The sequence below is a fragment of the Berkeleyomyces rouxiae genome (genome assembly GCF_048999995.1).
Source record: "Berkeleyomyces rouxiae strain 22BRR77 chromosome Unknown BrBRR77_ptg000001l, whole genome shotgun sequence".
NCBI classification, from domain to species: domain Eukaryota; kingdom Fungi; phylum Ascomycota; class Sordariomycetes; order Microascales; family Ceratocystidaceae; genus Berkeleyomyces; species Berkeleyomyces rouxiae.
The window spans coordinates 3437224-3452413 of NW_027396491.1; the positions used below are offsets into that span (position 1 = coordinate 3437224).

Below are 15190 nucleotides of genomic sequence, written 5' to 3' on the forward strand. Positions count from 1 at the left end.
CCTTACATCCGAGAAGGGTTGTTCCACAGTTCCGAGAGGATCGCGCGTTCGAATCGCGCCCAACTCAACTTTCCTTTTTGAGCTATCCTGCTGTACCGACAGTTTTTTTTCTGCAAGTAGCTGGTTTTGCAGCTTGCTCGCGATCGTGAATATGGTTGGTGGCCTGGGAAATTTTTATCTTTTTGACTTTTTTTTGTCGTTTTTTTATCGGGGTTTTTTAGTTGCGGATTTAGGTGGGACAGGGAAAAGTGTTTGATGAATCATGCAAGTTTGAGTGAGATCCATGGCCATGTCGCACTCATGGCTCTAATAGACCTGCGGGTAGACAATGTCACTTGGACGCTCTGTAACAAAAATACGTCGCATCACAAGTTCAAGTACAAGACGGCGACTAGAACTCCTAGTATCGTGCTCCATGTGTTGGCCATGGAAGGTCGTGTTTGTACTAAAGAAAGAAGCATGTTACACACACCATGAGCAAACTGATGTGGTACATGCCAGATCAAGTTCATCTGAACTTCAGGCAGCTTCCCGATGAAGGAAGCTCGTCTCAGACGAAGCAACTTCCATGTTTGCTGGTAAACACATTGAAAAGAGGGAAATGGCGTTGCCAAAGTTTTCTTTTCTCTGCCTTTCCATCACTTTGTACTGACCGAAAGCTCGGCTTTATCAAAAAGCTGAGAGGGCTCTTGACGCACACAAAGTCAGAACTCTTGGTGCTCTTCCTCGTCGTTATTTTCTTTTCTTCATTGGCATTTCATGAAGCTATCCTTATTTGAAATCAGCAAGAAAAAGTGACAACAGAGTCATCTTGCTTGTCACTATGTCATCCTTCTTCAAGGCCCCTCCATCTAGCTTCCGGCAGTATGTAGAAGGCCTAAGACCATTAACCCCCGAAGGTTGCTGAAAGAAAGCTAAAACTAGTGAATTACAGTCAAAACTGCCCGCGCCATGACTGGCAAGTTGCCCAGGTTCAACAGACTCAAAGCAATAGAGATCCTAACTTACTGTATACCGCAGCTACATTTGCGCCCAATGCGGCGATTGGTGTAAAATCGACGAGTTCTCTGTATTCGAGATTAACAAGCTGATAAAGCGCCAGCGCTCTGAAAAGGTCACGGCGGAGAAAAGCGGCATGGTCTGCAAAAAGCACACGGCAAACGTCGAACCATTGTATCTCTGCAACGGCCCGTGTAATCGTGAGCAGCCCGCTAGCTGCTACAGTCAAAGAACGCGCAAGAATGGAGACTATGTAAGTTTGCAGACGGCAGAGCGGCTGGTGTGCGTGTGTGTGTAGTCAATTGAGCTGATATTTGCTGATTCTTTTATAGATCTGCAACGAATGTGCTGTCTGGAAGGGAATGGCCGATCGTGGCATGGTCATTGCTGCGCCAGGCCATCAACTTTCAGTCGATGAAGTGCAAGAGGCTTATTGGCAAGATCCAGTCTTGGCTTATCCTATGGTAAGTTGCTACCTTTAATACAGAACAATCTGCCAATGAACATGATGTTGAATTGTCTACAGGCTCGTATCGAACTCGACTTGAAGCATCGAGCCCAGGGATTTCACGCAAGGAGGGAGCTACCTGTCCCTCGCATACAAGGCCCCGGAAGGTACTACGTCTCCGATACTCCAGAAGAACGACTCAAGCAAGGCTTTGATAAAGACATACCAAAATGTCCCGAGATGGTGCGGCACCAGTACCAAGGCTTCGTTCCGCCCGTCGCGTTCAAAAAAGAATATGAGGCCATGATGGCCGAGAACAAAGTCGATAGCGAGACAGCTCATAACCCCACTAAGACCAAGCAAACGAAGGGCCTAGAGTCAAGTGTCCAGAGCTCTGGACATAAACCTAGGATTTCCGTGTATATCGAATCCAAGAATAACAAGAAAAGCCAAGACTTCTACATCCAGGAGTACTGCAGATGGGTTGGTAAGTGGCCTCAGTGGCAGTTCCGGTGACAATTTTTCAAGATGACTAAATATTAACATGTGAGATGTATTAGACAAGAAGAAGCCAGAGCATTAATAGATGGAGGGGAACGCATGTCTAGCCACTCTGGACTGATAGCCACTACCTTGTGAAGTTAGCCCTAGTTCGAACACTCGGAGAACATATTATTTGCTACGCTGTTGTTGAACTTGACGATGGGAAGAATCAAGCCTGTATATTGTTCGGCTTTACGAACTATCGGAAATTGTTATTCTCAAGTATATTCCTCTCATCGACGACGATGACTTCAGTACTTTGAAGTTTTCGTATTGTTCTTCTTGGGATTTCTTTAAGTTACACAAACACTTCAGCGGAAACGGTGGTTCACATCTGGCTTCATTTCCCTGAAGCTTCATGTTAGCCGGTATTCTGACATTGAAAGCTACACCGCCTGTAGATGCCGCAACTATAGCGTTGGCGACCTTTCTTAGAAAGAGTGATCCTGATAAAATGTTAGTACTTGAGATTGGGATGAGAGGATCTTTGTATATCATGGTTCGGCTTAATCGGCTTAATCAGCTGCAAGATAATTCTATGATGGACTCGGACGCCTGGGCTGGAGCAGTTGGTCAAGTGTAGAAAAAGGCTTTTTTTTCATTATTTATGTGAAAACATAACCAAAACAATCCAAAAAAAAACAGACTACAGAGGTGAGGAGATAAGAGAGAGAGAAAAAATAAAACAGGCCATCAAAGACGTCGAATCGGGTGTGAAAAAAGAGGGAAATGTGCGCGCGGCGTGTGTGTCGGTGTGCTCATGCTGATGAGTGCGGGTTGGGTGACGATAAGGAGCCATATGGAAAGAAGAGGATGAGAGGGAATAAGTGAGGTTAGATAACAATACAGGCAATGGCGCTTTACTTGCGGCGACGTGGGCAAGAGGTTCCCGACCGACGAGCTGCCGCATGGGGCGAGGTGATTGAGGAAAAAGGGATCCGGCGACCAAAGATATGTGCTATGATATGAGAGAAGAAGCCCCTTTTGACAGCATGAGAATAGAATGGCCAATGACGAAACACGGGGCGCAGAAGCAACCGACTGGGCTAGAGCTGATGGTCGTCCTGATTCAAGCGGCCAGTGCCTTGGTTGACCATGGCCTCGGCATCTCCCACCTGGCGCCGCTCGCTGATTTCCATGAGTTCATGGGGGCTCTTGAGACGCGAGCGAGCAAGATAGCGCAGCGGCATGGCAAGCCCACGAGAGTGGCCGGAGGGAGTATTTTTGTTGCGATTTCCATAGTAGTAGACGGCTGGCGACTGGACTTCGGCAGGATCGGTGTAGCCAGTGTAGAAACGACTGCCGGGCTTAGCTTCTCTCATAAGTGTTGATTGCTACGGAAGAGGTTCGAGGGAGCTCGACAGACGATTCAAATGTAGGTATACATCAGTGCCGTATCTGTGTGAGGGTTATTATTGTTAGTAAATGTGCATGCAAGTTTGGATCATGTTTGGTGCGATGACGTCATTGAGTAAATAAATACATACCCCTCCATGCTGATGAGCTTCAAGTCGCCGCCAAAGTATCGGGCATACAGCCGAGAGATAGGCAAGCCATAGCCAAAGCCAGCCATGGGTGCCTTGAAATCACTCTTGTCAAAGTCCGGGTCGAGACTAGGTGTGCGATCCACAGTAGTGTACATGTAGGTCCAGACAAGCGGTATGGCACTGCGCGGGATACCGCCGCCTTCGTCTGAGATTTTGACGGTGATGTCTTCCTTCCCCTCGGCCACAATGACCTTGGTAACAGGAAACTTCTCGGATTCCTGGCCGTGTGTTTCAACGACAGCACGCAGCGAGTTTTTTAGGGTCTCAAAGAGCATATGCGACAAATGACCTGGCACATACATGAAGTTGAGATTTGGTGGGCACACAAGTTGAATTTTGGGGGCGTCAAACAGGCCATAGTGATCCTCGCATACGAAGCGGGCATTCTCAATGGCCTCCTGGGCGAGTTCCTTGACATTTGTCTTGGTGCAGATGATACCAACATAAGACGGGTCGCGGTAGTGGCTGTGGTCGGTCAAGGCAATATGCTGGCCGATGAGCATACGGATGCCAATACGAGACATGTAAAAGCGGTCCAAGAAGGCCTGGATGTTGTTGTCGATTTGCATGCGCTGGCGCTTGCGCTTGTATTCAAGGACGCCCTGGGCCATGGTAGTCACCACTGAGTCGTGCCGTCGCTTGATAAGCTTTAGGGTGTCAGAAAACTGCTTGTTGAAGAGCTGCAAGTCGGCAGGCCAGACAGCCATGTCATCGACCTGAGCAAAGTATCGGCGCGCAGAGACATTTGACTTTTTGTGTAGGAGATGGGCGTTGTTGTCTTCATAGCTGCCGAAGCCCTTGGCAGCCTGATACTGGGTCTCCTCAAGACTGGGGTTGGGGATTGCTTCAGACAGCATACGGCTATGTTTACCGCGGCGCGCGGGTGTTGAGAGCCGGTCGCGGACATCGGGATCGAGCTTTGGTCGGGGAAGAGCGGTAATTTCCTGTGGACAGATGCGTGTTAGAGTCAGTCGAGTGATGGAGTGGCATGAGGAGGGGTTCTGCTTACCTCGAATGATTGGGCGTACCAGTCTTGCACCTTTCGGACAGAGGGCATATCGCTTAGGCCATCGGGTAAACTATCGAGCTCTTGGACTCTGTGGGCAAGGCGGATGGGCAATTCTTCGGCCAGGAATTGAGAGGCACGGAACATGGTGCCTGGCAAAAGAAAACGGACTGTTAGTATTGCGGCAGAGACGCAGTAGCGGCGTGATTCATGGGCGAAGCTTCAAGACGCACCAACATTGGGCTTTTCGCCAAACTGCACCATTTGACGCAAGCTCACGCCAGTAGCTGGAAAGCTCGCATAATGCCTGATGGTGTCCATCAGGCGCTCGCTAGCCTTCCAAGACATGGTGGGCGGATGGCGACGTCGTGGTGGATGTGTGTGTAGCTAGCGTAGTATGACGATGGCGTTGAGTTTGATGGTGGCTTGGAGACAGCGCCAATCAGAACGGCCTGGCAGAAATAATATACTTGAGAATAAGGAAAACAAAGAATAAAGAAGGAAAATGGATGCGCCGGGAGACAGCGAGCGTTGCTGCCAAGGGTGAGTCAAAGACGGTCAGACGTGACGGGCCAAGTCTGCATGCATGCACTGGGACAAGTGTTTTGGGGATCCTCGGACCGGAATGCTGGCACACACAGCAGCAGCAGAATTGAGACGGACCGCGCTACCGAGGCACGCAGGCTTGGACGCACGCGGGTTTTTGGCTGGCAGCTGGGACCTTGGGCCTTGGACTAGGTGCTGGCGGGCTGGGCTTGGTGGGATCTTCACGTGGGCTTGGCCATTCAGGAACAACAGGACAGGACGACCCTCCTTGTTTGATATCTTGCAGGCGATACAGGGAGGGAATGGCTGGCCGGGTTGTGGTGCACCAGTTGGAAATGCGCCAGTCGAGATGCAGGAGGCAAAGTTTGATGATGGCACGATTCCAGGTACGCACTGGCGAGAAGGAAAGCTGGGCCCCGTAAGACTCACGTCTGGTGGGCTGGTCTTTATGTCCGGAGCAACGGCTGCACTGGCGGCGGCTTTGCCTTTTGGAGGCCGTCTTCCATTTTCCCTTCCCCTGGTCCACTGCAGCATTTCCGCTTCTGTAACCATTGCAGGTGCAGCAGGGGCTACAGGTCCTGGGGCTCCATCAGTGGAGACTACAGAGGGGTCTAGTTGGCTGGTTACAGAACCACCCGATGTGCTCCTACAGAGCTGGCCCCTGCACTACCCGAAATGCCGTTGCTTGTATAGCACGATATCTGTCATAACCGCTGGTATAGCCGGTGCAGGCACTCTCCACCGTGATGCGGCCGCCCATGGCCGGAACCAGATGTACACACAAATACCTGGGCCCATACATACTCACATACATACATACATACATACATATGTATGTACATAAATGCATGCTGCTGCACCACCTGCTCCGTATGTAGAGCCCCGACTACTGGAAGAGACATGTTCGCCACATCTGCACATATGCCACAGATCACACTACCGCCATCGAATGATTAACCGGGGCTTAGCCGCCCAAGCACGAAACCTTGTGCAACCACAACAAGTCAACCAGGAGCCCCACTCTGACTAGGGTTGTCTGACACTGGGACTAGGGTCTTCGAGGGAACAGCGGGAAATGAGCGTGGAGCCTCCAGAATCTAGGCTTGCGCGTATGCGGCATAGGCCATCCATCTTGTGTCCAGCCTGTAGAACCTTGGATTTTCTAGACAAAGCGCCAATATCTGTTGCACTATATATGCACCCACGCTCTCAGGCGCAGATATGCCTGCACAAGCCCTGCCCCTGCCGAAATCTCTGACGACAGGCCCTGTCACTTCGGCTGTGGAGGGTGAAGGGACAGCGTCCAGCGTCCACTTTGTCGACCGGCGATCTCTTTGTAACCTCTGGTCTGTCTGGGCTGTAATCTGTAATTTGTAGCCTGCAACCAACAACGTGCGCCTGAACGTGCGCCTGGACCTGCGTTGCCCTCAGTCTCGCGATCCCCGATCTGTAGAATCCGCGCCTCTGCTCTCTCCAATCACCACCGGCGCGTGTTTCCCGTTTCTGCTCTCAGGCTGAGCGCTGCGGATCCTATCGCATCTTAATTCGGCCTGTCTTTGCTTCTGTTTTCTTTCCACGCAGCAACGGCGCAAGGGAAGCCAGCCAGCCCCAAGACAACACACACACACACACCAGACAACACATCCGCTTCGACGAACAGAGCTGCCCATTGCGGAAGCCCTCGGCGCAGAGCTTCCTGGGCTTGGATCTTGAAAGCAGCTTCCGCCGAATTTATCCTCCCACCGTCTTCTTGCCAGCGCCCATCTTCAAGAACGCGCAATTTCGCATCGTTCAGCCAATGCGCCTGCAGATAGGTACACCACTGGACTAACCACTCCTCATTTGCTCCCGACCTCTCCCTTGAGCCGCCTGTCTATTATCGCTCCTCTATACACATGTACTTGAGCCTTGGCTACCTACGGATCAGACGAACTTATTTTCGGCGCCGCGCTATCTTTCCTCTTCGCAACCCACCTTGCTCACCCACTGGACATCGCGATACTTGGTTGCCACAACGCAATCAGTGCCAGAATGTGGACTGCCAGCAGCGCCAGCAGCAGTGACTCAGGCACCGCCATCGACCCCCTATCTTCCATCTTTACGCCGACCAGGAACCGCAGCAGGGCCTATAGCTCGCTAACCACGCCCTCCACCGTCGCTACCATCACTGCTGCCCCAGGCCACTTGCGAGGGGGCAGCCAGAGTTTCAGTCCGTCCCCACTACGATGCAGCACCGACGTGTTTGGCTCCGAGTCAAAAGTCAAGACACCAGCGGCGCAGTCCCAGTATCAGGCGGCCTCAGAAACCAGTACCGGCGTCTCTGGGCCAGCAAACACAAGCAACAGCGACCAGGATCATGACCAGCGCCAGCAACAAGTATACAGCTCGAGCGGGTTGGCATTCATGAGTTCTGCTTCTTCCTCACCACCAGTGGAGTCGATCATGTTGGATCCGCGGCCGGGGTCTTCTAGCTCCGTGTCCGGACGGCCTGATAGTGCTAGTCCTGATTGGGATTTGGACCTCATCCGCAACTCGCAAGTGGAAGACCACATCCAACCAACAAACGAGCCCAGTCGGCACCGCCGTAATGAAAGCGAAAGCAGCCTCTTCCGTACTCCTATACGCCGCGCGCTGGGGACTAGCCAGGCCTACGATGCAGCTGCCAAGGCTGCCCTCGCGAAGCGTCTGGACGACCTTACTGCGTGTATCCGCGCATCCGGCGACCTCAGTCCCCTGGCCGTGGCATCGCTACATACGAAGCTGGATGATCTGGAAGAAACGCTCTACGACCCCGCGTCAAGCTGGGCCTGCTTCAACGACGCACTTGACAGCACCTACGACCCCGACGGCACGCCAACAGCAAGCAGCCCGATACGAGCACGGCCGAGGTTTGTGCGACCGAGGTTTGCGCGGCCAATGAGTCTTGATTTTGACGCGTCTCCGCTGCGACAGTCTCTCTTTGGCTCTCGGTTCAGCGACGTAAGCGCTATGCTTAGAGAAAGCCGGTCAAACTCTCCGCAGCGGATGCAAAGTAGAAACTCATACTCGAGAACACAGACACCGACCCCGCAAGCCTTGCTGCATAGACCCGACGACATTATTGAAGAGACGGACAATGAAAATGATGACACCGACGAAAACGACGACAGTGAGAGTGATGACGAAGAAGACGAAACTGCGCAAGCTTACCACCACCCACAAGGTACTCGCGTCTCACACGGAATGTCCAAAGAAGATGCCCGCCTGGTTATTATAGAAACCGAGCGACTGAATGAAAACCTGGAGGGACTGATAAATAACCTGCGTGCCCGCCAGGAAGAAACCGACGTACGTCTCCGATTTTGCCTTTCCCATCTCACTTCTCCAGCGACTAACACCGCCCACAGCACATACAGACGATCCTGGTTGAACGCGCCGAGCGTGCAGCACAGCGGATTCTCTTCCTCCAAGGCCGCGTAACCCACCTGGAAAACGAACTGCACGAAAACGACTCGGAACTGGCTTACTTGCGGCTCTGTCTGAAGGGCATCGAGGTGCAGGTGCCGCACGACAGCGTCGATCCCGAACTCTACCAGAGCATCCAGTACTTCAAGCAAGACTGGGCTCAGCTCAAGAAGAAGCGGACGGCCCAGCGAGCAGCGGATATGCAGGCGTACGAACACGAACAGGCTTCGTCTTCGCCGCCGCAGCCGCCGCCGCCGTTACTCGTGGCTTCGTCTCCGGTGATGCAGCATTAACACAAGTGCTGCGGCTCCTTACACACCGCCAGGAGCATGTGCTGATTCTAGTCGTCATGGCATGTAGCTTTCACCTCCATCTTCAACATTCTCTGCCCAAGATCCCCTCCCTTCACTCTCCTCGCAGCCGCACAGTGGCTTAATGACATTTATGACTTCTGCATTACAAAAACATGCCTGCGCACAGCTTTACATACATGTGCCATTTACGGCTCTTTGATTTTCTTTTCTTTTTTTTTCTACTTCTACATACCCCTTGCGCATATCTATTGCCGCGTACCACTTTGGTAGCGTGTTTTCTTCATTACATACATTTGGTGATCTTTGACCCAACTATGCCTGGTATAAAGCTTCGTGAAGCGACTGTAACATGAGTAGCCCTTAGTACTCGTCCCATAAGATATTTGACTGTTTTATGCCATAACTGGTAGTTAGGAGTCAAAGTAGAGTAACATCAAATTTTCGTTTGCAAACAACAAGATAGAATAACCAAAGGCAAAAAATCCAGGCTGTATCTAAAAAGCATCACTACGCAAATAAGCAATACAACAAAGGTGATCATCGCGGAATGACCTGAGATCCTAGTGTTTCATTCATACTGTATCTTCATAAAAGTTGGCGAACACTGCAACTCCACCACTGTCTTGGAAAAAAAATACATCAGGAATCTCACCCACAAGAGCTCCGGCAGTTCTCTTCTCAAGTCTTGTACAGCAAGTCCAAAAAGCCCGACGCCAAATCAACTACCACGCTCTTATTCGGCAGCGAGCCTGCCACGCCATACAGCACCGCCGAATCGCCGGTGGGCTTCCGCGTCGACTTGCCCTGCTTCGCCAGCAGTCGCTCCTTTTCGCGCTCTGCAGTAATCACGTCCTCGAGATCCTGGACCAGCTTTTCCCACACCTTGACAATCGGCAGCGTAACCGCGACATGGATGGCGGCGGGGTTCTGGAGCGCATTCAGGTGCCATCCCTTGGATGACATGTTGTCGGCAATGTCGTATGTATTGAGTGTGAGCGCACGGAACGCGACGACTGAGATTTTGGGGTCTCCGATGATGGCCAGCTCGCTGGACAGGGCGGGCCGCGTCTCGATGGCCGCGCGGATATTGCGCGTTGTGCCAACAATCTTGGTGCAGGCGTCAAGGTAGCCGTCCTGGCCAATGTTCATCATGCTCGTCCAGCAGCCGGCAATCAGAGCGCCGGGCCGGCTACCAGCAAGACCGGGAGATGCGTAGATGCCTCCGCTCCAGTCGGGAGAAACATAGTACTGGAAAAGACGCAGGCGGGCTGAGCGGTATAACACTGTAGAGTTGCCCTTGGGCGCAAATCCGTACTTGTGCGTATCGCAGCTGATCGAGGTCACACCAGGTAGACGGAAGTCAAAGGGTGGCGCATCGAAGCCTGCACGTTCGAGAAAAGGTATGATGAAAGATCCCAGACAGCAATCAACATGTAGACATAAATCGTTCTTGACAGCAAGGCTCGAAAGACTGGCAATATCATCGACGATGCCATGAGGGAAATTGGGTGCAGAGCCGACCAGTAGTACAGTATTACGGTTTATCAAGCGTGAAACGGCTTTGATGTTGACCTTGTGACTAGGAGCAGGGCAGTCAACAAGGTGCATCTTGATCTTGAAATACTCGCAGGCTTTCCGGAACGCAACATGGGCTGTTTCGGGGAGAATCATCTCGGGCTCAGTGATGCCGCGTTCAAGGTAGCCGCGTTGCCGAGCTCCCAGGCAAGCCATGAGGATGCTGTCTGTGCCGCCCGAAGAAGTCACACCTGCAGCACCCTCGGGGGCATTGAACAAAGACAGCACCATTGCGACAACCTCGGCCTCCATTTTGCGCACACCTGGAAAGACATCGGGGTGGATAGGGTTAGCAACGGTAAACTTTCCGTATGCCTCTGTCTGTAGACGGATTAACTCATCCTCTCCATGATAGACAGTGCCAGACACACAGCCGTCCTCCCAACGAGTGTGGTCCATGTTGGCCAGCGTTTCAAGTTCTTTCAGCAAGGCCTCCTCGCCAAGACCTTTGCGCGGAAGCACCGTGTTGCGGGTCATTCCCGCAGGGACCAGCTTCTTTTCAAGCTTTGCCAGTGCGCCACCAACATCCTTTTCCACCTGTGACCGCACGCTCGGTGTTTGCAATAGGTAGCCATAGAGAGCCCGGCGGATGTTTTGGTACAGCTCAACGACAGTGCCAATGGGGCCACGGCCCTTTAGTTTGTCGAAAGCACGACGCGACCACCGGAGGACGAAGAAGAAGAAGACAACATTGCGCAAGCTGCGGTAACACACGTGTTTGTCAGTCTAGGAGTTGGGGGGGGAGGGGGGAGCAGCACTGCGGCTTTGCGCATGTTGTTACTTACCTGTCCACAGAGACTAGATCTGATGCTCTCTGTGGCCGTTTAGCCAGTGCAATATGCAGGACCTGGAGAAAGACCTCGGGCAGGGCTTTGGTGCCGGAGACGATGCTCGCAGCCATATTGAGAGAAACCAGACGGACAGGCAGAACGGCTGGCTCAATCAGCCGTGCGTAGCAGCTGAGAAGATTGGTGAAGAACCCAAGGGATAGTGAGATCAATAACAAGAAGGACGCGAGAAAAAGCGCCAGTATTAAGCGGCATAAAAAACCCAAGAGAGAAGAAGCTGGTTGAATAGAATGGGCTACCTCGAGGTAGAAGGGTTGGGGGGTGGAAGATAGGGAGCCTGGGTGCTGAGGTTATAGAGGGTTACAGTGGCAGCTGGAAATGTTTAGAAGTGCCAAGAATACGCGGATTTAGCACGTGCAGACGATAGAGAGCAGAATAGTAAAAAATCAGAAGCCAAAATAAGCACGGAGAGGAAGGTTATAAAACAAAAGGACGAAGGGCAGATGATGAAGTTGACAAGATCCAGTCACGATGATTCATTGTAGAGAATATTCTGCCTTTTCTTTCAGACCTAATCACACAATCGGGAGAAACCTAGGCACCTGCCCGATGAAGCCGTGACTTCCAAATTCCAAATCAACACCTCCCGACTGCCGCCAGTGGCTATCGTACCTTCCGCACCTGCCACGGCGATCCTGTGGGCGGGTATCGGTAACTCCTCTGGCAAGTCGAAGCGATTATTTGGTGGGCCCATTACATGTTACATGTACATGCATATATGGAGTTTGTTATTGCATATTACAGCGCACCTTTCTTCATAGCGTTCTGGCCTTGAATGGCCCACACCATAGACCATGGATATCCAATGCTGACACGACGTATTACTGTAATTCTCTCTCTGCAGCTATCTTCGTGATGGCCACTTCCCGAGCCCGGATGTCGCCCAACAGTTAGTGTCCCTCATGTGTCTGACCGTCACATGCTCGCTTTTTACTCGCCCGTCATGAAGTCAGGAGTGCAGCAGACCGGCTATCGCACCCCGACAACCGAGATTCTCTCGGAGAGTTTACCCCATGGGAGGTGTGTTGGACGCTAGCTGGAGTCTATGCAAGCACAACGTCCGGCTTGGTTGGTCTGGTCTAGTCTGGTACGGGAGAAATTCCTGGTAACTAGGTGCGCGGCGGCAAAGTCACTTATACTTGCATATTGTACATAACTACCTTTGCTTTTTTTTTTCCATGTGCGCAGTGCAATTGCAACTGAAAACGACGTGTATGTATAAGTGGATTCTGCAGGAAAATCCGTTTGTGTGACGATCAGCTCTCGGCGTCTCGCCACGCCCACACCACACCTCAACATTCAACATTTTTTTTTCTAGACCATCTCTCCATGTTGAAGGTGTCTAGCTTGCCAGACGGATGACATCTATACGGCGTCGGCTAATTCTCGGCGTTTTGCGCACTAGCCTTGGAGCAACCTTAAACCCTAGCCGCTAACGCCGATATGGCCCATTACCTCAGCTACATCACGTCTTCCCTCAAGTGTTTTAATATACCATTGCTATATATTAAAAGATCACGAGGGTGAAGTCTGCCAAAAACCAGTCGCGTTTGGTTGACTTGTTTATTTCCCTGTCTCTTTCTGGCCTCTTCATTCTTGCGTCTATGCTGTTATTCGTTGTGCTACATTGACGAAGTTGCCGGTGCATCACACTGGATATAGAGGACCATGAGTAAGTTCTCAAATAGTCCTGCATTAGCATATACAGCCAAATATGATGCTTTAACTGATACTCTTTTGCCTACAAGGGACTGCCAGCAATTTGCTGCTTGCTGCGGCCTTCGCATCTGCCTTCCAACAGCCGCAGGTTGTTCTCAACGGAAAAACGGGCGGCAAAACTGGCGCCGTTGCCAGTGAAAGTATTGAGTGTAGTGAGATTGGGCGCTCAATTTTGGAACGCGGTGTAAGTAAAGGCTCTACTACTCCCGAATTATCAGAACGGTGATGACACAGCATTTAACGCAGAGACACACAGGGAAATGCAGTTGATAGCCTCATTGGCACTGTGTTATGCGTTGGTGTAATCGCCATGTACCACTCTGGCATTGGCGGTGGAGGCTTTCTTCTCGTGCGCGATTCTGAGGGCAACTATGAGGCCATAGATTTCCGAGAGACAGCGCCCGCTGCGGCGTTTGAGGACATGTACCGCGGAAATGTCATGGGCAGTGTACTTGGTGGGCTGTCTGTTGGTGTTCCAGGCGAGATACGTGGGCTGCAGTATGCCCACAAGAAATATGGAGTGAGTGTTGGCAAAGACTCGCGGCATCTTCCGTGGTTTCCTGTGTTAACTCTCTGTATTAGACACTACCATGGAAGGACTTGGTGCTCCCAGCCGCAAAGCTTGCCCGGAATGGATTTAGAGGTAAAGTCTTTTTGTACGAAGCGGCGCGTGGCCATGCTATATGCTAACACATATACAGTCACTTCTGACCTGGTTAGGTACATGAATAACGCGCTTGTCGACGCCGAGTACAACTTTCTTGTTGGAGACCCGGTGTGGGCCGAAGACTTTGCTCCCAACGGGACTCTTCTAACTTTCGGCGAGACTATGACGCGCAAGCGATATGCCGAGTAGGTGTGTCCAACTGCTGTATCATATATCTATGTCGTTAACACTCATCTCAACAGCACGCTTGAAAAGATTGCTCTTGAAGGCCCTGATGCCTTTTACATTGGAGCCATCGCTGAGTCCATGGTCAACACAGTGAATTCTTCCAATGGTACTCTTACTTTGCAAGACTTGGAAGACTACCGCGTGGAAATCCGGAAGCCCTTGAGCGTACAGTACCGCAACTACACGCTGTATTCGATTGGTGTGCCAGCCAGCGGCGCTATTTGCCTTAGCAACTTGAAAACCATGGAGCAATATGATCCTATGGACTGGAAGGATACAAATCTTACGACACATCGCTTTGACGAGGTAACCAATATTCCCCTCCCCGTCCTGTCACTAGCTGCCATGTTAACAAATAAATTGATCATAGGCTATGCGCTTTGCATATGGAGCACGGATGAAGTTTGGCGATCCTGCATTCGTCGATATACTTCCCCTTGAGGCTACGATGTTGCAGGAGGCAACAGCTCAAGCCACCCGCAACAAGATTGATGATGATTATACGCAGCCGGTGGAGCGATATATCCCCGAGGAAATGCTGACGACTGAGGGACAGGGCACGTCGCATATTGTTACCGCGGACAAGTCGGGCATGGCAACTAGCCTGACCACGACCATCAACTTGCTCTTTGGTGCCCAGCTCATGGACCCAGTCACGGGAATCATCCTGTAAGTACCATTCTCCCACTTGACCTTAGTTTTATTGGAGGGATATGGACTAAATTATTGGTATAGAAACGATGAGATGAACGACTTCTCCATCCCCGGATACTCTAATGAATTTGGCTTTGCCCCGTCGCCGTCCAACTTCATCCGTCCTGGCAAACGACCCTTGTCGAGCGTAACGCCCGTCATAATCGACTCTCCGTCTGGATCGCTCTACCTCACTATCGGCGCTGCTGGTGGCTCGCGCATCATCTCTGCGACAACACAGGCCATCTGGCATATCATTGAGCATGGCATGACCATGGAGGAAGCCCTCGCTCGTCCGCGGCAGCATGATCAGTTACTTCCTAACCAGGTAACTTTCGAGTACACCTTTAACAATGCTACCGTGGACGCCATGAAGCAACGGGGCCACCACGTCACATGGGTCCAGGAAGGGAAGAGTGCCGTCCAGGGTATTAGACTTGGTCAGGATGGTGTCTTTGAACCTGCATCTGAGCCTAGACAAAAGAATAGTGCCGGAGTTTCGGTTTGAATGCTGTCGGATAGTTGACATCCAGAAATATGGGCATTCCAGGACTGTAGATGCAGTACCTTGTACTTTGTTTTGCATGAAGTAGATCTTGTTGTGTTGCCACAA

At 51.5% G+C, this 15190-nt stretch overlaps 5 protein-coding genes across 5 annotated transcripts; 3 read left to right on the plus strand and 2 right to left on the minus strand.

Annotated features, from left to right (window-relative positions):
* Positions 1 to 823: 823 nt before the first annotated feature.
* Positions 824 to 1963, plus strand: BROUX77_000973 (uncharacterized protein; the record flags this gene model as incomplete). Its single annotated transcript, XM_073753636.1, has 4 exons — positions 824 to 864; positions 1021 to 1252; positions 1332 to 1463; positions 1526 to 1963. The coding sequence occupies 4 exons, from the start codon at positions 824 to 826 to the stop codon at positions 1961 to 1963; spliced, it is 843 nt and encodes a 280-aa protein (XP_073609208.1).
* A 1361-nt stretch (positions 1964 to 3324) lies between these two features.
* Positions 3325 to 4891, minus strand: BROUX77_000974 (uncharacterized protein; the record flags this gene model as incomplete). The annotated part of the gene is made up of 4 exons (XM_073753637.1): positions 3325 to 3388; positions 3478 to 4481; positions 4547 to 4695; positions 4777 to 4891. 4 exons carry the CDS (start codon positions 4889 to 4891, stop codon positions 3325 to 3327), a joined length of 1332 nt encoding a protein of 443 aa, XP_073609209.1.
* A 2229-nt stretch (positions 4892 to 7120) lies between these two features.
* Positions 7121 to 8826, plus strand: BROUX77_000975 (uncharacterized protein; the record flags this gene model as incomplete). The annotated part of the gene is made up of 2 exons (XM_073753638.1): positions 7121 to 8416; positions 8476 to 8826. The coding sequence occupies 2 exons, from the start codon at positions 7121 to 7123 to the stop codon at positions 8824 to 8826; spliced, it is 1647 nt and encodes a 548-aa protein (XP_073609210.1).
* A 699-nt stretch (positions 8827 to 9525) lies between these two features.
* BROUX77_000976 (uncharacterized protein) lies at positions 9526 to 11323 on the minus strand (the record flags this gene model as incomplete). Its single annotated transcript, XM_073753639.1, has 2 exons — positions 9526 to 11122; positions 11208 to 11323. The coding sequence occupies 2 exons, from the start codon at positions 11321 to 11323 to the stop codon at positions 9526 to 9528; spliced, it is 1713 nt and encodes a 570-aa protein (XP_073609211.1).
* Positions 11324 to 12938: 1615 nt separating this feature from the next.
* On the plus strand, positions 12939 to 15085 carry BROUX77_000977 (uncharacterized protein; the record flags this gene model as incomplete). The annotated part of the gene is made up of 8 exons (XM_073753640.1): positions 12939 to 12942; positions 13019 to 13173; positions 13246 to 13509; positions 13572 to 13632; positions 13691 to 13841; positions 13899 to 14190; positions 14255 to 14553; positions 14620 to 15085. 8 exons carry the CDS (start codon positions 12939 to 12941, stop codon positions 15083 to 15085), a joined length of 1692 nt encoding a protein of 563 aa, XP_073609212.1.
* Positions 15086 to 15190: the final 105 nt, after the last annotated feature.